The following is a 22,461-nucleotide window of genomic DNA, read 5'->3' as shown; positions in this document are numbered from 1 at the left end:
ATAAGTCATGTACGTCCTGTACGTTGGTCTGCCCTATGGGTCTGCCAACCGCCAAAAAAACAAAAGAAGAAGAAGAAGAAGAAGAAGAAGAAGAAGAAGAAGAAGAAGAAGAACTCAGGTCGCTGACGTCACGCATGCGCGTTCGGCGTCGATCACGAGCGCAGCCAGTGTTTCCGTATTGTCTTCATCTACAGGATCCTGACAGGAGCTCCTCTTCTTTATCTAACTAGCTGAGGAAACAGTGACAGGATGAGTAGTGAAAAATACCCCAGGTCTTCTATTGAAGACGACTTTAACTATGGCACCAATGTGGCTACAGCCAGTGTCCAGATCCGGATGGGTAAGTAGAGTCATGTTTGGGTCGTAGTGTTGACAGCAGCTAGCCACGTCAGCTAACGCTAGTTTACGTTACGTTACATTACACATTAATGCCACTGGACTCACTAACACACATTTATCAACTGGTAGCACTGGTTAGAGAGTCGTTCCATAACGGTTAGCAGAACCATTACACTGTCAACGCTGTTAGCATTGGTATAAAGTTGTTTTCTTTTTTAGTAATATTTTTATTGCATTTTCCAACATAGACAAAAACAACAAACAACAACAAACACAGTGGCCACAAAAATATACAATAAAAATGAATAAAATAATACAATAAAAATGCTCAGTCCCATTATGATTGGCAGTGATGTAGCAAATACACATCTGGAAAGAAGTAGTAAAAAAACCAAAAACAATTTTTACAATAATCTCAGAGAAAATGCTATTAATACTACTACTACTAATAATAATAATAATTATAATTATAAGTAAATTAGAAGTCGCCTTGGGGTGGGGGTGGCAGGGTGGTATAGGGATTCTAATATTGTTGTCTTTCTGAGAATTGCAAGAGACTTTGTTTGTGTTTACATTTCTATGTGGGGAAAAAGTGTATGTGATGTGAATATATATATATATATATATATATATATAGTACATTTCACAAAAATTGATCACAAAAAATTATAAGTAAATTAATGTCCTGCCGTGTAACCCAAAAACATCAGTTAGCCCGTTTCCATCATTGCCATCTATCTTCCCTTTTAATACAATAGTTGTGAGTCTTTTACCAGCATATTTAGAATGGTGCCCAGATCTTTAAAAAACATCCATCTTACATTTAAATCTGTGTGTTAGATATTCCATTGGTATTAAGTCAAAAATCGCTTTGTGCCAGCCCCCAATTGTTAGAGGTGCATTATCAATCCATCTGAGTAATATATTCTTCCGAGCAGCAGATGTGAGAATACTGAGCAGCCTTCTTTGATGAGTCCCTTTTAATATGAGGACTGGGTAAACCTTAAAGCAGAACCTGCGGGTGATTCTCATGAACATGGTACAGCTCATAGCAAACATCCAAGAGCATTGAATACATATTTTCTTTGACCCCTTATAACATATACAATCTAAAGTCACTGTTTAATATGAATGTATAATCTATTTTAAAAATTGTAAGGTATTGACATTTTTAGCGACTCTGTGAGCAAAATTCATTACCGTAACATATTTTTAAATAAAAAACAACAACGAAAGGTTGTTGTTTTTCTTTTTTTCTCTTTGGCAAGCACTTAAATATGTTCAAGGGTAGCTGGTATCACCAACATGTATTTTATTAAAATATACACATATTTTAATGCAAACAATTCTATCATTACCGTAACATTTAACCATTTTTTCTCATCAGTTTTCATTCACATTTTGTTCTTTATAAATTGTTAAAAACCATTATATTTGATCATATTCTGTTAAATTATACATTTTTAAACAAATGAATTGTGCCTCATTATGGCTATATTGTTCATTCATATAAAAGTGAAATATATTTAGTTTAATAAAGTATGTCCTTATAATCTTCACAGACATAACTTAGACTGGCTTCATGACAATCACCCCTGTGGATCAGCACCAAGCTGGACATTAAAAATCAAACTAAGTTTGGCAACAATTTTCCCCCAGTACTCCTCAATATGTATGCATGACCAGATACAGTGCCTATAGCTTCCCCATTGGTAGAAGGTTAAAACTACTTTGAAAAGCCTTACGTGACGCTGTTGGCTTTAACTACTACCTGCACCACTTACTGCTGACTTACACCAAATACTTATAACCTGCTCCAAACTCAGCGTTAGCATTAAAGAAACATACCAGCTGTTCATCGTGGTTAGCACAGAAGTCAGTCAGCTGTAAGGCCTATAACAAGCTGGTGGTCAGGGGTCAGAACTGTGCTGCTGTGACTCCAATGCTGTGTTTGTTGTCCAGACTTCCTGAGGAAGGTGTACACACTGCTCAGCCTGCAGATCATCCTGACAACAGCCACCTCCGCCCTCTTCATGTTCTCTCAACCCATCAAGGAGTTTGTCCACGCCAGGTGAGACATCAACACTAAGAATGACAGCAATCACTTAGCCTTCAAAGCTCAGGAGCCCCAACAGTATCAATAAGGAGATTTTCCATAGTAAAAGTCCTGCATTTCTACTATGATAAAGCTATATTTCTAAATACTTGCTTGCATGCTAAAACACTTTGCTCTGTAATTCCTGACTGTGACTGGACATCCCAAACTACAGACATACTGAAAATTAAGCATTTTTTTTGAGGCTACGTTTACATGATGACGGCCTGAACAGAAGACGCCAAAGTGGCGTCGCGTCTTCACTTTTTATTCCACGTTTAGACGAGCGTTTTCAGGAGGAAATCTGCTGCATACGGTGACGCAAAAGTGTGTGAATGTGATTTGGTATGTATGCCAGGCGGCATCACTTAAAGCGATAAGAGCATCTTTGGGCATGTGGAAGTTTTCACGCCACGCATTTTCATCAGCTACTCCTTCCACAAAGTTCTCCACCATCCACTAGATCTCCCAGGTCTCGTCCAAAGCCGTCTGGCTCGCCTCCGACCAATTGGTGCATCCAAAATGTGATAGAGGTAATTACAGATCCTTCTCTGTTCACTAATACTATCTGTACATATCCTGTACATTTGGTGGAAAGACTCCTGTAAGTTTATTAGAGCTGCCAGAGCAGCTTGAAGGTCCGACGCATGGAAATAATCCTACATGTTTGTTTATTTCCCTGTACTGGAGCATGGATGTGACGTAAACGCGTACGTGACGTGATCAGATCTGAGCAGAGTTTTGTGTCTTGACAGTGTAGACGGACACGCTACGGCGGAGCGGATTCAACTTTTCCACTTTGGAGGGTGGTTTCAGATTTTTGCGTTTTTAGCCCCAAAAACGCCGTCACCGTCTAAACGAAAGGCACTTCCGATAAAATATTTTTGACGTTTTTACCCGCAAGCGTCCTCGTGTAAACGGGGCCTATATTTCTAAATACTTGCTTGCATGCTAAAACACATTGCTCTGTAATTCCTGACTGTGACTGGACATCCCAAACTACAGACATACTGAAAATCAAGCATTTTTATTGAATCAACATTTGCCAAAGTGAAATTGCTACATTTCTATCCAGATCTGAAGTTATTTCGGTATGTATGTATTCAGAGATGTCCTGAAAACAAATATATAAGTTCTAGTCAGGAATTATGGACCAATGGGTATTATAGCACCTCATAGTGTTAGTATTCAGTAATGTAGGCCAGCTATTTTGGGGTACAAATGTGGGACTTTTACATTGGAAAATCTCTCAGTATAAATGCTTGATTTTGTAGTCAGAAATTTCTTCAGTAATATTTATTGTCATAGTCATTGTCCGGAATTTTTTTTTTCTCAAAGACATTTCCCTCACAATTTGCGTATTTTCTTTATTACTCACATGCGCCACAGGTAATAATACTTAATAATAACACCTTATTTTGTGTTTCTCCCCCCACGGCATAATAAATAAATGATCCTGTCATTTTCAATATCACAAAGCTAATTCTGTCGTGCTACATTTTTTTACTGTTTTTTTTGTATCTTTTATTATAACGGCTAAATTACCTTGCGATCTTGAGATAACTGCCTAAAAAAATTATTTAGTTTGTGGCCTCTGTAGATGAGCTTTGGAGGAAAACTTGTCTACTTGTTACGTCTCCAAAGTGAGACACTTCTTGCTTTCGCTTGTTTGTATAATCCTATTTTGTTTATTATTATTATTATTATAATTATTATTTTTTTTAAAACTTTGTTTATTAAGCTTTTTTCACAGTAGAACACAGACATACAGGAACACTCAGAACAGTATCCCCACCCCATAAAGTAAAAATAAATAAATATATAGATAGATAAATAATAATAATAATGATAAATAGATAAGTAAATCAAGGCAATATAAGTTAAGCATGATGTAAAAGAGGACATATATAAACATAAAAAGGAGAGAAATGTACAGAAAAAAAGTATTTTTTTGTGTATTTATTTTTATTGTTTTCATAACAGAAAATATATATACAAATTAGAGATAGTTGGTGGAGCTACACAGAACAATACAATAATAATAGTTTTTGACATGAGACAAACAGAACATAGGTATAAAATAAATAATAGCTATTCAACAGAATAGCACTAATTCAGTTTTTAGACATTAAATCGAGAAAAGGTTGCCAGATTTTTAAAAAGATATCCTCTTTAGCAGATATGATCTACCTGATTTTCTCTGTGTAATACATTTCCCAGCTCTCTCAACCACATTTCAAATGTACACTGTAAACAATTGTCTTGTAAATTAACAGTAAAATACTGGCAGCAGGGTTGCCAGCGTGTTCATTTTACAGTTCCTCTACTGCTATTTACTTTACAGTATGGTACTGTGATAAAAACACATACTGAATTACAGTAAAATCCTGCATTTCATTGATTTTTTTTTTTTTTAATGTAGACTAAAACACAGTATAGTGCTGAAGATAGTTGCAATATTGTTGCAGTATACAATGCAGTCATTTTTGTTAAATAGAGCATATTACTGTCTGAAAGCCAATTACTACGAAATTTGAATATACCATATACTGAATGAGTTATTTAAGTAAAATACAGCCTTTAAAAATATGGACAAGAAGAGACTTAGAAAATATCATATACAGTACAGGCCAAAAGTTTGGACACACCTTCTCATTCAATGCGTTTCCTTTATTTTCATGACTATTTACATTGTAGATTCATCAAAACTATGAATGAACACATGTGGAATTATGTACTTAACAAAAAAGTGTGAAATAACTGAAAACATGTCTTATATTCTAGTAAGCAAAGGTTGGTTACTTTGAGGAATCTAAAATACAAGACATGTTTTCAGTTATTTCACACTTTTTTGTTAAGTACATAATTTCATATGTGTTCATTCATAGTTTTGATGCCTTCAGTGAGAATCTACAATGTAAATAGTCATGAAAATAAAAAAAAAACGCATTGAATGAGAAGGTGTGTGTCCAAACTTTTGGCCTGTACTGTATATATATATATATCATATATTTTATGGGAAACGGCAAGCTACCTACAAATATTGCCCAGAATGCATTGTTTTCTACAGTATAATACTTTTTAATGGAAAACAGTATGTAACTGTCACAATTTGGCTGTTTTCTTACAGAAATTTGTTACAGTGTAGGAGCCCTTTTAGTTTTCCAAGACTGTAAAATTAGCTTTCTGGCTAACAATGTTGAAAGGGAGATAGCCTTAGCTTCACAACTACTTTTGACACCATGTGGATTGGCCCCGAACAACACGGTGAATAAGTCTGGGTTACATGGATGATTAAGGGCCTTAGTGAAGAACTCAAACAAGGAGCCCCAGAATGGTTCTAGCTTCTGACATGACAAGTATAAGTGGGGTAGTGTTCCCTCTTCACTTTGACACCTAATACATTGGGGTGACACATCCCGAAATATTTTCTGAAATCTGGAGGGAGAACAGTGTGTCTATGTACTACCTGGAATTGTATCAAATTATGTCTTGCATTGATTGAGCCACCATGGATATTGTTGATACATACTGAATAGTATTTAAGCGGGTTGTCATCTAAACAATAAAATCAGTGGTTGTCCTAATTAACTTGAGTCATGCAGCTCTGATTCTCTTCCACATATCTCAGAAAAGGTTGCCAAATCTTATTGAATTTGCCAGCTGAAGTGTGTGTTTTATTTTTTTCCAATTTGATATAATGTAAAGTACTTCTGATCCAAAGTGTGTGGGATGGAGGGATGGCATCTTTCCATTTCAGAAGGATTAGGCAATGTGCGAGTAAGGTACAGAAAGACAGAAAGTCACACTGGGAATTGTTCAAACTGTAAACAGTGGACGGAACTCCAAAAAGAGCAATGATGGGGCCGGGGGCTACAGACACCTCCAGGACCTCAGAGAGTGTTTTTTTTTTTAAATTCACTTTTTATTGAGGAATTTTTAAAACATGTTATACAGAACAAAGAACAGGAACAGTTGGGGTGGGGGTACCTATATCACACAGCATCCTCATTTTCCCCTAGCATCATTATTTGCAGCAGTCGTTGTTAGTTAAAACAACAGTTTTATGTAAAATCAGAACTTGTGGGCTTAACATATTCTGTCCATTTTGACCAGGTTTTGTAAAATGAGTCCATTTGCAATTTTAGTTGAAAAGTCACTTTTTCCATTGTGTAGTTTTGTATGATGTTGATCCAGTCCTCATTTTGTGGTTGCTCAGGTTTGAGCCATCTCCTGGTAATGGCCTTTTTGCTTGCTGCTAAAAGAATATAAAGCAGTTTCTTGTCTGCATTGCTAAAGCCGTCTAGTAATATGTTACCGAGATACACAGTTTCAAATAAAAAGGGGAAAACAATTGAGAACACATTCTGCAAATGATGATGAATCTCAACCCAATAGCTTTGAATAATTTTACAGTTCCAGAAAACATGGAAATGATTAGCTCCTTCAATACCACACCTCCAGCAGGCATCTCCATTTCTACGGTATCTTTTTTGAGCTGGCTTAATGAAAAAACGCATAATATTTTTCCAACAAAATTCACGCCAGATATTTGACCCAGTTGAGACCCACTGGATTTTACAGATGTGCTCCCAGTCTTCCTCAGTTATCGTAAAGCTCCCTTCTCTTTCCCATTTTTCTTTCACATAATATGTGTTCCCCCACCCCACCCCACCCTGCAGCATGTTGTTGTACAGCTTAGAAATAATTTTGGGGGGAAACATTGATTTTGTAAGTGATATAAATGTTTGAAGTGGCCCTTGGTCAGTTGATGGTATTTAAGTGTTCTGGTTGAAATAGTGTCTGACTTGCAGGTATCTAAAAAAATCTTCAGAGCCTCTCAGAGAGTGTTTTAAACACCAAGTCAAGTAGGTCGTCAGTTTGGAGCAGCTCCAGAACGTGTGTAAATATGAAGATGGGGTCATTTTACAACGGTTGCATCTATGTCTGGGAAACTCTTTCATAACTTCTCTTTGGTCCAGTGAGCTTGATGCAAAATTTTGCCTATTTTGATTATTAATAAAAACCTGATACACATCCTGTATATACAGTACAAACAGAGCCGGCCCAAGGCATAAGGGAACTAAGCGACTGCTTAGGGCCCCGTGGCCACTAGGGGGCCCCCAAAAGCAATTAACAAAAAATATGTACATATTTTGTTTAATATTTTGCATGCATGAGTGACACTTTCTATATGATCAAAGATGTATTATTGTACAAAAATACAATTTTATGTCAACAACGCCAAGATAAAAGGAATGTTTTCACGTTTTTCAAAAATAATAAACCAGATGACACTTTCACAGTAAAAATAATGCTTTACCAGTTGGATTGTTGTGTAAATCAACCCCAAGTCACTCTATAGTTGAATGTGATCCATTTTTAGATTAAAAAACACATGTGGCACCCTGGACATCATTCATTCATTGGTATCATTTGTATCATTATTGTATTGGTATTATTTATGTAATTAACTGGGACACCCCCTTAAATGTGTGATGACGTATCAGGCTGACAATAGCATAATGTAAACAACACTGCCAGAGCCGCAATGAGTTTGCAGTAGGTGTGTGAATGATCAACAATCAATATTATTGGCAGAAATAGAGGGCCCCGAAATTGAATTTTGCTTAGGGCCCCATCAGACTTCAATCAATCAGACTTTATTTGTATAGCACTTTTCATACAAGCGATAGCAAAACAATAAAAAAGAAAGGAGAAAAATAAAATAATGATAATAAAAAGATAACAAAACATAGAAACAAACACCTATTTTATTTTTATTTTATTTTATTATATTTTATGTATGTATATATATATATATATATATACATACATACACATATATATATATACATAAAATATAATTAAATTAAAATTAAAATAAATATAATAAAATAAAAAGATGTTTTAAAAAAAGATAAAACAATAAATAAATAATTAAGATAACTAGAGCATGATGATATATATATATATATATATATATATATATAGAGAGAGAGAGAGATAGACTAATAAATAATAGCAAATAAATAAATAAATAAAAGAGAGGATGTAATAACACTAAGATGCATGAGCAGAAAAATCTCTAAAAATGGTTCAGGTAAAAGCCAAGTTAAAAAGATAAGTCTTAAGTTGGTTCTTAAAAATATGAACAGTGGAGGCTCTGAGTACAAACATCCAATCTTACTTAAAAGCTGATGTGATAATATCGTGTGAATAATCCCCCTGGTGCTTGTGTTGACCATGTTGTCTGACTGTGATGTGGCCTCCTCAGTCCTGCTGTGGTTCTGGGTTCTGCTCTGGGCTCCCTGGTTCTCCTGCTGGCCCTGGCCGTGTACAGACACCAACACCCAGTCAACCTCTACCTGCTGCTCGTCTTTGTAAGATATTCTTCCTTCCAGTCTATTCACTCGTTGAGTGTTTTCATGTCATTGGCTTATTGTTAGAGAATTTATTAAGTCATAAAACCAGATAGATGAAATAGATTTCATATCAACCAAAAAGGTTTACGTATGAAAAAAGTTGACAAAGACGAAAACGAAGGACATTTTCACTATAATTTTTAGTTAGTTTTAGTTAGTTTTGTAGCCACAAAATACAGTTTCAGTTAGTTATGGGTTTTTTTTAAACACTCATTTTTATTTTTATTTCAGTTAATGAAAATGTTTTTTCAATTCTAGTTTTGGTTTTTCCGTTAGTTTTGGTTAACTATAATAACCTTGGATGGTAGCTGGTTATATTAGCTCGAAACAGGTTAGCTTGTGTCACTAATTGTGTCTGTGTGTGTTTTCAGACCCTGCTGGAAGCTGTTTCTGTGGCCACAGCTTGTAAGTGTTATTTACAAGAGAAAATCTGTCCGTGTCCATCCTTTGAGCCTGTTCAATCAATCAATCAGACTTTATTTGTATAGCACTTTTCATACAAGAGAGATGCAACACAAAGGACTTTACATAAAAAAGGACAAAATAATAATAATAAAAAGATAACGAAACATAGAAACAAGCAAACACCCTCCGCCCATCCCCAACCCTCCACCCCACCCACCTTCATCCCACCCATCCTATTAAAAACCTCAACATGGAGCAGTGAGGAAACACTGGAGGTAGGTTAGAAATTAATTAGATAAAGAATAAAGTAAGATAAGATAGAAAAAAATAAAATAAGATAAAAAGATATATATAATTAAAAAAAAGTAAAAGTCAATAATGACAATGGAAAGTAAAAATAAATAAATAAATATATATATTATTATTATCTTTTTTTTTTTTACTTTCCATTGTCATTATTGACTTTTACATTTAAAAAAAAATTATTATATATATATATATATATATATATATATATATATATATATATATATCTTTTTAATCTTATTTTTATTTTATCATATATATATATATAATACAAAAAATACCTTTATTGGGAGTGGCAGAAATACTATTAGATATTGTCTGAAAGTAAGCACTGTATTATAATGCTCTCACAAAATAAAAATAAGAAATGTTAAAAAAAAAAAAAAAAGCTAGATAAAACAATAAATAAATAAATAATTAAGAAATAGAGCATGATTTATATATATATATATATATATATATATATATATATATATATATAACCATGCTCTATTTCTTAATAATATATTATTAATTCATATTAATTAATACATATAAATATAAATAGACTATATTTATATAAATAGTTGCAAATAAATAAAAGAGAAGATGTTATAACACTAAGATGCATGAGCAGAAAAATCTCTAAAAATGGTTTAGTTAACAGACTGTCCTTTTTCTCTCCACAGTGACCTTCTATGAATACTCCACTGTACTGCAAGCCTTGTTCCTCACCTGTGCCGTGTTTGCTGGACTGACCGTCTACACCTTCCAGTCCAAGAGAGACTTCAGTAAACTGGGAGCAGGGTAAGTGTGACACTGGTTCTATCCGTCCTCTAGAGGGAGCCACCACCAGACTTACAGTGTGTGATCTGCCCTTACAGACTGTTCGCCTGCCTGTGGATCCTCCTCATTGCAAGCTTCATGAGGGTAAGTGACATTAATGTGCCTATTTGATATGAAAGAAATAAAAAGCGAGAAAAAGACAAATTAGAACCCTGCATTTTCGGGTTTTTTTTTAATTTGTATTTTTATAAATAAATTAGGGCTAATGCAAAGTTCATGCAAATTCCTTTTAATGCCACTGGGTGATTCTAATGAACATGGTACAGCTCATAGCAAAAGCATTTAATACATATTTTCTTTGACCCTTTATAACATATACAATCTAAAGTCACTGTTTAATATGAATTTACAATGTATTTTTTTTAAAATTGACGTATTTTCTGACATTTTTAGAGACACTGTGAGCAAAATTCATCATTACCATAACATATTTCTAAATTTAAAAAAAACAATGAAAGGTTTTTGGAGTTTTTTTTCTTGCTCAAGGGTAGCTGGTATTACTAATATGTTTTATTAATTTTATTAAAATATACACATTTTAATGCAAACAATTCTATCATTACCGTAACATTTAACCATTTTTTCTCATAAATTTTCATTCAGATTTTGTTCTTTATACATTGTTAAAAAAACATTATGTTTGATTATATTCTGTGAAATTAGACCGTTTTAAACAAATGTATATTTATTTTTTAAAAGTTTATTAAATATTTATTGTATATAAGTGTGGGGAAACAATGACATTTTTATCTGGACGCATTACGGTAATGAATTTGTGAATCAAAAATATGTTCAGAAATATAGAAAATATTATTTTAACACAAAACAATGAATTGTGCCTCATTATGGCTATATTGTTCATTCATATAAAAGTGAAATATAATTAGTTTAATAAAGTATGTCCTTATAATCTTCACAGACAGAACTTAGACTGGCTTCATGAGAATCACCCCACTATTGTTTTTTTATAAAGCGCAATTAAAGTGCTCACTTTCTGTGATTATGACCCCCTCGGCCCACCCTGTAGTTATGGTAACCATTGTGGATGGCGAGCAGAAACAATCCTTCTTGAGCAGAAATGAATAGAACATCTTTTGAATTGCAAGTTCAGCTTCAACAAGACCAAAGTTATCTGCAGTTATGTTGATGCAGAGAGACTCCTCCCCCTCCGATTACTTACCCACGGTACATGAAAACTTTATTTATTGTTTGTTTTTTATTTGTTTGCAATTATGATAAATACAAAGCAAGGACTGAAAAAAAACACAAAAGAAAGCACTGAGCAGTGGATCTAATCGCAATGTGAACCATAGATTGCACAAAGAAAGTGCATCTTTTGAATTTGTAACCTCACACAGTTATTGTATCTACTTAAACAGCTTTACCTCCTGAAACAACAGACAACTGGGCAGTCATGTTGAAGTTCTGATTAAAAAGAGTACAACGGGTATACATTTCTGACTTACCTCGCTTACATTTCAACTAATGATACACTTCTTAAACTTTCTTTTCTTTCCTGAGATTCCCTGTCCTCTCAATGGACCTCTATTTATCTACTTATTTGTACTGAACAGAAAACCAGTTTGTGTTGGAGTTAATGTAGCAGTCTCCTGTAGCTGGAGTCAAAGCTCAGTGCACCAAGCTCACGCTGTGTGTCTCCACTACAAGTTTTGAGATTCTGGAGGTGACGTATGGTTTTTTAGCGTCGCTAACTGTGCACAACGTCAGCAGCTGAAAGCAGCATGGCTAATTATGCACAGAGTCTCCTCTGATCATAAACATAGTGATTGTGAATTAACGGCATCGCTAACTGTGCACAGAGTGTCTGGTGCTTGTTGTAAACAAACAGAGATCGCTAAGTGAACACTTCCTGCAGCAGCAGCACATACACACTGTACTGCTACAGAGCTAACTGCTGCTAACGGCTCGTTACTCAGTACAGTAAGAAGGAGTCGCTGGATTTGTCTCCGGTCGCTTTCTTGAAAGATAGTTTTGTCCCTTAATCTCCTCCACGACCTCCACGTCCCTCCAGTCTGTGAAACACTTAAATTTCAGTCCAGATTTCTCATGTTTCTTTCTTTCTTTCGGGTCTGAAAATGTGCTAAATTCAGCAACAAAGTCGCTAATTTGGGAAAACTGCTTCGCCAGCTTTTACAAATGGCATGTGTTGTTGTCGTGTAGAGTACTACGTCACATCCCGCTTAGCGATCTATCCAATCAGTAACCAGGCTGTTTTCAGGGGAGAAAAAAGACCCTGCTCTTCAACAGGGACGAAAAAAGTCCAGACAAATGCCGTCTAGAGACAGAAGGAGGCGAGCTAAAAGAGGCAGCAGAGGAAAGTAGTTGGGGTTCCAGCTAACACAGGGCTGTACCACAAAACCAGATTAGTGGGTTAGAGGGATATGCTGAAGTCTGTTTTACACAGCTCATACAACCAATTAAATAAACAATAAAAAAACAGTCTATAGGCATTTCTCACCAATAATATTCAATAAATTTAAATAATATGTTCATTTCCACTTTTCCTTCATAGTGTCAGACCATAATGCAGTTCTAAAAGATAACATTTAACCCATTGAGGCCTGAAACGCCTGTAAAACCTCTGGGCGATTTTAAAATAAGCCCCTAAAATCTGAAATTCAACAGAAGTGTCAACGCTTCCTACTAAATAATAGATTTTTCAGCCTCTGTAGCAGATAGAAATGAAATTCAAAAAGTTTTTGAGAGCTTATACATAGGGGCAATGTCCTCGTAAGCGGGCGGCCCGGGTTCGAATCCAACTCGGAGCCCTTTCCTGCATGTCTTCCCCTCTGTCTCCCCCTTCACTCTGTCCTATCAATAAAGCCCAAAAATGGCCAAAAAAAGGAAGGAATAAGCGGTCAGCATTGAGAGCGCATCGACTAGTAATAAATACATTAATCTATGGATTTAACTAAATTTAAACAAAATGGTGTTTGTTAGAGACTCATAAGATTGATTTTACAACAAGATCTCCAACCTAAACGACAGAATAGACCACTATATACCCCCCAGTAGATGTATGAGCGTTTTTCAAAATGAGCGTTTTTGCGGCTCGCGGTACAGCAGAACATTCTAAAAATAGCACACACGTCATTATACATACTCGTACAGTTCGGGGTTGTGAAAAAAAGGCTGCAGTTTTCAGGCTACAAAACAACTGACCTAGGTTTAGGGAACAAAAAAAAATCCTATGCATAATACTAATACATGCCCATTAGCAAGATGCAAACATGATATGACCATTGGAAGAAATAGACATAGTTCTTATTAGCCTACTGTAATAAATAAATAAAAATTATCATAATAATAATAATAAATAATAATAATACATTTTATATATTGCACTTTTCAGGGTACTCAACGACGCATAAAGTAATATAAGACATAAACAGTCATGATTTCTTATATCATCATCACAATCAATTATTATTATTATTAATATTAATATATTATTAATAATATTATTAGTATCTCCAGATGGCCACAAATCTGTCTGTTCTTTGGTGAAAATATGTCGTCTAAAAACATATTCCTCATCCATAAATCCCGGTCGATTGGTTCCGAGGGTTCAAAGTCCGGATCAGCAATAAAATCATCGGCGCTGTTTTCATCTAGATCTCTTCCGTCACACAAGACACCGAAAATAGGTGGAAAAAAACTACAAATACTACAAAATGACATATCCACTGTCCCGGCATTAATGGTAGAGTAACGCAACAGCGCTCCCGGTTTCAATGGTAGAAATGCGGTAATGCTTTCCCGGCTTAAATGGGTGAACACAAAAAACAATAAATACATGTTTCAAATAAATAAATAAAAGTAAAAATAAAAAAAGGGGAAAGGTACATTTAAATGAAAGTATTCTGATAGTCTAATCTGAGATTATATTGACATTTTTGATGGGAGACCAGTCTGGATTTTGCACGACAGCCTGAGAGTGGAAGCTGTGTCTCGAGGGTTGTCTACATACTTGTGGCCATTTGGTGGAGAACATTGTGAAGCTAAACAGTGAAAACAGCCATGCCATGTTCCAGACAAGGTCCCAGCTCACAGGACACACTGTGACCCTGACTCTGTTCTCCCTGCAGTTCTTCTTCAACAGTGACAGCACAGAGCTGGTCATGGCTGGAGCCGGGGCTCTGGTCTTCTGCGGCTTCATCATCTACGACACCCACCTGCTGATGAAGCAGCTCTCTCCTGAGGAGCACATCCTGGCCTCCATCAACCTCTATCTGGACATTGTCAACCTCTTCCTGCACATCTTGCGGGTCCTGGATTCTATGAAGAAGCACTGAGTGCTGCAGGGCCCCTTCACACTGCTCTACAGACTGCCTGTGCTGTGATTAGCCTCTGTTCATGTGAGTTTCTGTCATGAAGTTGGGCCAAAATGGGATTTTAGAGGAAACCTGTCTGTGTTTGGTGAGCTGTCTTAACCCTTTGATGCACAACATATAAACACCTTCTAATGCACAACATGGGTCAAAAATGACCCACATTCATTCCCCATGTTATTTCATGCTGGCTGTGTGTTAAAATATCTTTTTTTATTACAACAGATCAATATATCCATATTTCCTTTCATATTTTATGAAGAAAAATAGTTTTTGTATTATTACATCAAGTTTACACACATGGGCCAAAATGACCTTGTGCATTAGAAGCATAGTGATACACATAGTGATACACTATTGAGTGATACACAATTTGAGTATAATGTGTAACTGTGTTTGTCTTATTTTTAAGGTTTAACTTTAAAAGAGTTGTTACAACCACCAGATTATATTGGAAAATCACATGTTTTAACATTTGGGACTTATTAGAGCCACCAAATTATAATTTCCATTGGAAAAACACCAATTTAACACAAAAGGATAGTTAATATTTGTGTCTTCTTTGTCAGGTTTTAAATTGGTGACAACATATAAACACCTTCTAATGCACAACATGGGTCAAAAATGACCTTATGCATTAGAAGCGTAGTGATAAAAAAGGGGTTTTTATTCAAAAAGTAAGAAATGAAAACAAAAAATGAGGATATATGATGATCAAAAACAAGTTATTTGAGGAAAACCTGCAATAGTGAATGATGAAAATAATTTATTGCAAAGATATAGAATATAAAAACTTGTGCATCAAAGGGTTAACAGGTGTCTGCACTACATGCTTCTGTTCATCTCACCAAACTACTTTTTGTTTCTAATTGTTGTTCTGTATGCAGTAGATATACATCAGTGAAGTTTTGTTTCATCTGAAACCAAAATTTACTCATCATATCATGAGACCGTTCTGTGACTTAAAGGTACACCAACTGAATTGACATAAAGCCCACTAGCTCCGCCCACTGGCCTATAAGCAGCTCACTGGCTCTTTTCAACCAAGGCACTTCCAGGGTCGGAGCTGATGCCTAATCTGGAACCAGTTCTACACGTTTCGACAGCCAAAAAAAACGGCTCTCAGCCAAGAAAACTGGTTCCAGTGTGGCACCAAATCTTTGCTGGTCTTGAACCACGAAACGCTTACATTAGAGGCTGGGGGCGGGATTATCGTGACCAACAAGACCAACTAAAACACGCGTCATTCATTTTATTTTATTTATTTAACTGCAATGCAATTGATATCAACAAAGCAGATATATTTTCAGACTTATACAGTGATGTTATGACGTGAACGAAAAGGCCTGTATAACCTGATAATGTAATAAATTCCCGATAATGTAATAACCCCGATAATGTAATAAAAATCTGCACTTAAGTCCATTGAAAATGTAATAAAACCTGATAATGTAATAACTTCCCGATAATGTAATAAAGTGCATTTCCCAATACTGTAATACTCTTTTTTTTTTTTAACCAATAATGTAATAAAGTATAACATTAATGGGAGGTTATTAGGTTATTACATTATCAGGTTAGCCTTCATTACGCAAGTCCTGATAATGTAATAATTCCCCAATATTGTAATAATTTAACAGCAGACCACCCATTACTTGGGTTCAAGTGGTGATACTGTGTAGGCAACTCTAGCTCAAGAGCTGTAGCGCCACCAACAGGTCAAAGTTGAATCTTTATTTACTTTTGACCCGTTCATTCGTTTTTCACAAACGAGGTATGGGTGGTCTGCTGTTAAATTATTATAATGATAATGATATGATATATATATATATATATATATATATATATATATATATAATGCCATGGACCTGGTGTGGACAATTTTAGTGTTGTAAAACCAAAACCCAGTTGAGATTGAAGCGTTAACAGTGAGCTGTGGGACCCTTGAAGAACTAGTAGATGCTTTAACACATTTTAGAAAGTGCATTTTTAAAGTCTATTTTTCCAACACTATCTCTCAGTGGGGTTTCATTCCATTCCATTGATATATTCTCAAATTGACTTAATTGTTGAATGTTTTCAGTGTTGTTAATAATAAGTAGTTTATATTCCAGTACCATTGCACCATTGTCACATTCCCCATCTGCTAATGGTGTACAACAGAAAGTGCATGCCTGGTTTATTAATATCTGTGATTGTACATAGTGAAATGGTGTAAATGTAAAAGTGTACAGTTTAGTACTGAAGTTAAAGAGGAGTGGAATCTGAAGGCTTTAGAGAAATATGATTCTTTTCCTTTGAGTAATCTAAAGCATGGGTATGGGGAAATGATATGAAGGCATTTGATTCAACTGTTCTTAATGAATGATTTAATAAAAAGACCATGTGCAATGTTTTTCTTCTTTCTTTTTTTTTTTAGCTACACTTGTGCTCGTCTTAAATTAGATGTGCATGACTGTTGCTTTTGTACTGGACAGACAGCAGATTTATGTCATTGTGTTTGTTTAGTTGATTGTGTTTTTATGATTAATGGCTGGCCTTTAAAACTGCTGTAAACTCTGTTGTTAAAGATTCTTTATGGAGCTCTCACAGTCGTGAAAATAAAGACTGCTGTATTTTCCAAATGGAAACAGTATGGGGGAAAGTGTCTGAGCGTTATTGGACATATGTTGTCTTTTCCACTCTTTTTGAAAAGTGTTTTTCAGAGTTCTGCAGGAACATCTTCTAACTATATGGACAAATTTTCTCCTCCTGCTACACAAAATAATTGTTCTGACTTCATTATCAGAATCTTAGCCTTCCAGATTAATTTCATCCTATTAATCTGTAAGATTGTAGAGCAGGGATGGGCAACTGGAGGCCCGGGGGCCGCATATGGCCCACACCCTCACTTGAAGTGGCCCTCAGTACAACTACATGCGTTTGAGCATGAAATCTTAAAAGTGCAGTGAAAAAATGCACAAAATTACTTCTTGCAATTAATGTTGGTCTGCTGTTCTTGCACTGAAAAAAAAAAAGAAATCACAGTAAGTGGTTATTTTTTATTTGCTTCAAACCTTTTGTATTCCTATTTATACTGTTATACACTGCAAATTATTTGATTCTTAAGGTAAAACAAACCTAGATTTAGAAGTGTTAGATAATTTATCTTGTTTTAAGAGTTAATTTCTTATTTTAAGCGTACAACATGCTTATTTCTAGATTTAATCATCTTCATTTAAGAAATCTTATCAAGTGAAATTATCTGTCCATGCAGCAAGATCATTTCCCTCAGATTTAGTGTTTTTATCTTGGTTTTAGACACCTTTTTTGCCGTGTACATGCATTTGAGCATGAAATATGGTAAATTGCTGCACTGTAAACATGTTTAAAATTGCAGTTTCATCATATCTGGTGAAGTGCACGGTCCTATATTGTGGCCCCCTCCAGCATTTAAGTTGCCCATCCCTGTTGTAGAGGATATACCAACAGGCTTCAAAATATTAAATACTGATTTAGGAATTGAACTGACTTAATGGGAAGAATTGTCAATGCAAAATTAAAATGTGTACTTGCAACACACTGAGTTTAATCAAGACACGAAATAACAGTAAAGAAATACTACTATCCAAGAAATACTGGATAAAATAAAAACGAAGCAGGGATAAAAACTACCACCTAAATATATATACATAGTAATAATATAATCATAAGCAGATTTATAAATAAAATATATAAGACAATTTATAGAAAAATAAGGTGCAGGAAAAACTCCTTAAGCAGATCAAATGTAATGCATTTTTTTTGTTATCAAATAACATCTTTGGCTTCCAGTTTTCTGTGGAACACTTTAGTATGAAAATTCATAAAATAAATGTTTATTGTGCCTTCATCTTCATAAAAAACTATTATTTATTGTATTTCTATTAAATTGTTGGGCATAACGTGTGTGGAAGAGGCTTTGTTTTTGTCAGTTTCTATATGAAGTGATTTTCCTTCTGTAAAAATAATTTCTGATATGTTTACATACATTTATGGCCTTTAATATATATTGCAATAACAAAAAAGGTACATTCAGAGTGTTTCACCTCTTGCTGCTCATACTCGTCAGATGTAGAATCCCAATACACTGTAAAAAAAAACATGAAGCTTACCAAGTATTTTCTTCTTATTTTTAGCAATAGTATCTTAATTATATTGTTTTGAGTATAATTTACCTACTGACCATAGCTTTATGTGCTTCTTTAATTATTAGTATTATTACTGTGTGCTTATTAATTGTCTTATTGTTTAAAGACTTGTTTTCAGGATTGACATTGTGAGCTTTTTCATGTTTTTCAAGCTATTAAACTGTTGAATATGGTGAGTTTTTCCCTCAGATATTGGCTCCAATTGAGAGTTTTAGTTTCATGTAGGTTGAATGTTATTTCAAAAGCATTTTCTTCCACCAAAACATGCTCGTTTCAAGTATTAATGGCTTATTTTAATGATACTACAGTCAGGCTATTCAAGCCATAATTGCTCAAAATAAGTATATTTGGGTTTATTTCAAGACATCATTGGTTTTTCAAGGGCCTAGATTTAAAAAAAAAAAACTTATTTAAAGAAGTCTTACAAAGAAACATTTACCTACTGCACTGGCAGATAATTTTACTTGTTTCGATCATGTAATTGCTTTATTCTAGTTATTTATTTCTTATTTTTTGTCAGTTGGTTTTTGCGATGTATGACTAGAATTTATACTTTTTGATATTCTTTATATGTAATGGGAAAGGTAAGCAAGTCTAAGCAATTCCTCATCCCGAAGAACTAGACTATTATCATTTAGAAACAGCGTGCTGCTGGCTTTGAACGCAGCACAGTTCGTCTACTACCACTTCACCCCTACGTCACTTCCGTTACTCAACCTTCTCGGAGAGTTTTGTCCAAGATGGCGTCAACGCAGTTAACGGATGAGGAGCTTTTCTCCGAATTAAAGCGCTTTGGTTTCACTCCAGGCCCGGTTACCGAAAACACTCGCCCGGTATATTTGAAGAAATTGAAGAAGCTTCGAGAAGAGCAGCAGCAGCGGGGCTCCAGAGCGGGTAAGACGCGCAGCAGCGGGGCCATCAACAGCACCAGTGGCGGAGGCACCAACACGGCGGGATCCAGGCCAGCCAGCCATGACGTCACGCACCTGAGCTCCAGCCGGAGACCGGGCCGGAAGTCCTCCGTCCTCGGCTTCAGCTCCGACGAGTCTGACGCTGAAGCTCCACTGAAGAGAAAAGGCGGTAGGGCAGAGCGAGGCTCCGCGTTTCCACAGCAACCGAAGATAAGGCCCGTGTCTCTACCGAGTACTGCTAACAAGAGTCAGTATGGCGCTACGAGCCCGCTGAATAGCAACAATTCCTCCCAGAGAAGTGTCTCTCTGGGCTGGGGGGTCCGGGCCAGATCCAGCCCTGAGGCGGAAGGGAGGGATTACGACGACTCGGGGGACGAGGACGACTATGAGGGGGACGCGGAGAAGAACTCTCGCTCTTTAAATGGTTGCGGGGCGTCTCACTTAAACACAAGCAAGCCAGCTGGGGATTACTCAGACTCGGACGAGGAAGAGGTCGGGGGCCTTGCTGCCAGGGACCAACACCGGGAGAGGCTGGAGTCCAGACGGAGCCACCCCAAAGCGGAGTTTCCTTCCCACGGAGCCGGTAGAGGGGCAGCCAGACAGGTTAACCCGCCTGATAGTGTAAATATGGTGGGGAGCCGGAGGGAGGAGGGGGAGCAGGAGGAGGTGAAGACTAGGGACTCGGACACATCGGGAGGCTTGCGGAGCCACATTTACCCCAGGAAGTCCATCTACGTGTCCCTCACCGACAACCATGGAGGGGAGGCCGGCAAAAACAACCACGTCGACGGCGAGGACGGAGCCTCCAGGAGCAGCAGCAGCACTAGCAGGTTCGCCATTGGGTTGAGACCGCGCTTCTCCACATACAGCAGCCTGTCCCAGACCTACAGGGGCAACCACTCCAACCACACCGCCCCCAACCACTCATACAGCCAGGCACTGCTCAAGCAGAAGGTGTCTGTCCCGGAGGATGAGCTGCTCCAGCAGTTTAAAAGGGAGGAGGTGGCCTCTTCTGGGAGCTTTAGTGCTCACTACCTGTCCATGTTCCTGCTCACAGCAGCCTGCCTCTTCTTCCTGCTGCTGGGCCTCATGTACCTGAGGATGAGGGGCTCAGGGTCCTCCGAGGTGGATGGAGTCAGTAAGTATCTGACAGCATGTGTAATTCAAGCATCTTTTTTTTTTAAGAAGAAAACTTGTTTTATTTGTGAGCTTTAAAATCTCTTGTTCCTGGTAATCTGTAAATCCAGTAGACATGTAAAAATACAACCATACAATACATTAGATTCAAAAGGGTACCAAAAAGTATAGTAAAATAACACTTCCATCACTGGAAATGAAAATGGACACAAAACAATATAGAATAAATAAGTGGAAAAGTGACATTTGCTTCCCTAGTTCCTCACTTGATCTGTACAAATGGAGCATGAGTCCAAATTTCTACCAACGCCAAAGGAAAAGCCAGAGCCCATGTTGGTTGTGGTCAGACCATGGATCTCTTTGCTCTTGCAACATTTTGCATCTCTATATGGAATGATTGTAGAGTGATGTGCTACATATGTGAACAGAGCCAGTGAACACACCTGCCGTAGAGCCTCAACCACACATGCACATTATGTGAAAAAGTCAAGTCAAATTTATTTATATAGCACATTTCATACGGCAGGCGTAAACTCAATGTGCTTAAAGTCAAAATCATACATGACAGAAATATACAATATACATACACTAAAAATTGCATTAACAATTTATATAAAACAGATAAAATGAACCATAAAATAATGTGACATACATAAAAACATATAATACAGCATAAAAAGTGAGGGTTGAGTAGGGTAAAATAAAAATAAGTTACCTTTTCTTTTTTTTCAACTTGGTGAGATTTACAACAGCATTCCAATTTTCTGCACAATATCTGAAAGAAAACAGTTAAGCAAAACAATATCAAAAGATATAGATAAGATATCATTATGCATATGAAATAAAACTGCTGGGGTATTGAGTCTGATATTCCAGGAAGCTGGCTAGGTTTTTTTTTTTTAGGGACTACGGATGCAAACTAGTAGCCTTGCTATACTCCGGCATATTTACAAAGATGTTTTTCGATGTTCATTAATGTGCACTGCACTGTCCCTTTCCAATAATAAAGCATAAAAACTAAAGTATCCCACTGCAAAGTCAGGACAGATTGCATGATTAGGGCCGGCAACATGAAAACATATATATATCAAACAATATCGAATTGAATAATGTCTGTCATGAACATTTTTATGTATCGCCACTAACAGGATGTTGAAAACCCAGTTTTGGGGCAATATTTATATATTTTTCGTTCTGATCCTTGAACATGAGAGTGAACTATTACTGCTGTTTTGCTAAGATGATGGACACAAGAATAGGCTTTATCATGTGGCTATTACATACAGACTGTTTATTTATTGGATGACCAGACAACCTTTTATATCCACATATACATCTATATTGAGATGTGAAATGATCAATATCAGGATAAAATGTTTTCAGCTTCACCCCTTGTAATCAGTGACAATATCTTGTCAACAACCAAGAGCACTGGAAGACCTGTGACTGCAAAATGAAAATGTGCACTTGTAACACACTGAGTTTAATCAAGACACG

The 22,461-nt window shown here is 36.2% G+C and overlaps 2 protein-coding genes and 1 long non-coding RNA gene across 3 annotated transcripts in view; all 3 read left to right on the top strand.

Moving 5' to 3' along the window:
- LOC131960908 (uncharacterized) overlaps positions 1 to 17,382 on the top strand; it is a 116,553-nt gene extending 99,171 nt beyond the window's left edge. The window contains exon 2 of the long non-coding RNA XR_009389788.1: positions 16,324 to 17,382. This is a non-coding gene — a long non-coding RNA (uncharacterized LOC131960908). The remainder of the gene's footprint in view (positions 1 to 16,323) is intronic.
- Positions 144 to 17,382, top strand: tmbim4 (transmembrane BAX inhibitor motif containing 4). Its single transcript, XM_059326168.1, has 7 exons — positions 144 to 340; positions 2,302 to 2,410; positions 8,712 to 8,817; positions 9,231 to 9,264; positions 10,239 to 10,356; positions 10,434 to 10,479; positions 14,505 to 17,382. The coding sequence occupies exons 1-7, from the start codon at positions 250 to 252 to the stop codon at positions 14,709 to 14,711; spliced, it is 711 nt and encodes a 236-aa protein (XP_059182151.1). The 5' UTR covers positions 144 to 249; the 3' UTR covers positions 14,712 to 17,382.
- A 2,247-nt stretch (positions 17,383 to 19,629) lies between these two features.
- Positions 19,630 to 22,461, top strand: part of lemd3 (LEM domain containing 3) — a 35,082-nt gene continuing 32,250 nt past the window's right edge. The window contains exon 1 of the mRNA XM_059325561.1: positions 19,630 to 20,965. Within this exon, the coding sequence (XP_059181544.1) occupies positions 19,657 to 20,965 (1,309 nt within the window). The 5' untranslated portion in view covers positions 19,630 to 19,656. The remainder of the gene's footprint in view (positions 20,966 to 22,461) is intronic.

Source organism: Centropristis striata, chromosome 22 (assembly GCF_030273125.1).
Source record: "Centropristis striata isolate RG_2023a ecotype Rhode Island chromosome 22, C.striata_1.0, whole genome shotgun sequence".
Lineage (NCBI taxonomy): Eukaryota > Metazoa > Chordata > Actinopteri > Perciformes > Serranidae > Centropristis > Centropristis striata.
The sequence above is the reverse complement of the archived record's forward strand: the minus strand, read 5'-3'. Positions and strand labels throughout refer to the sequence as shown.

What these genes read in the sequence shown, in the direction of transcription:
- tmbim4 (XM_059326168.1), top strand. Translation starts at nt 250, where the DNA reads ATGAGTAGTGAAAAATACCCCAGGTCTTCTATTGAAGACGACTTTAAC. An exon ending in TGTTTCTGTGGCCACAGCTT is followed by an intron (nt 9,265 to 10,238) that starts GTAAGTGTTATT and finishes TTCTCTCCACAG; the next exon opens with TGACCTTCTATGAATACTCC. An exon ending in TCATTGCAAGCTTCATGAGG is followed by an intron (nt 10,480 to 14,504) that starts GTAAGTGACATT and finishes TTCTCCCTGCAG; the next exon opens with TTCTTCTTCAACAGTGACAG.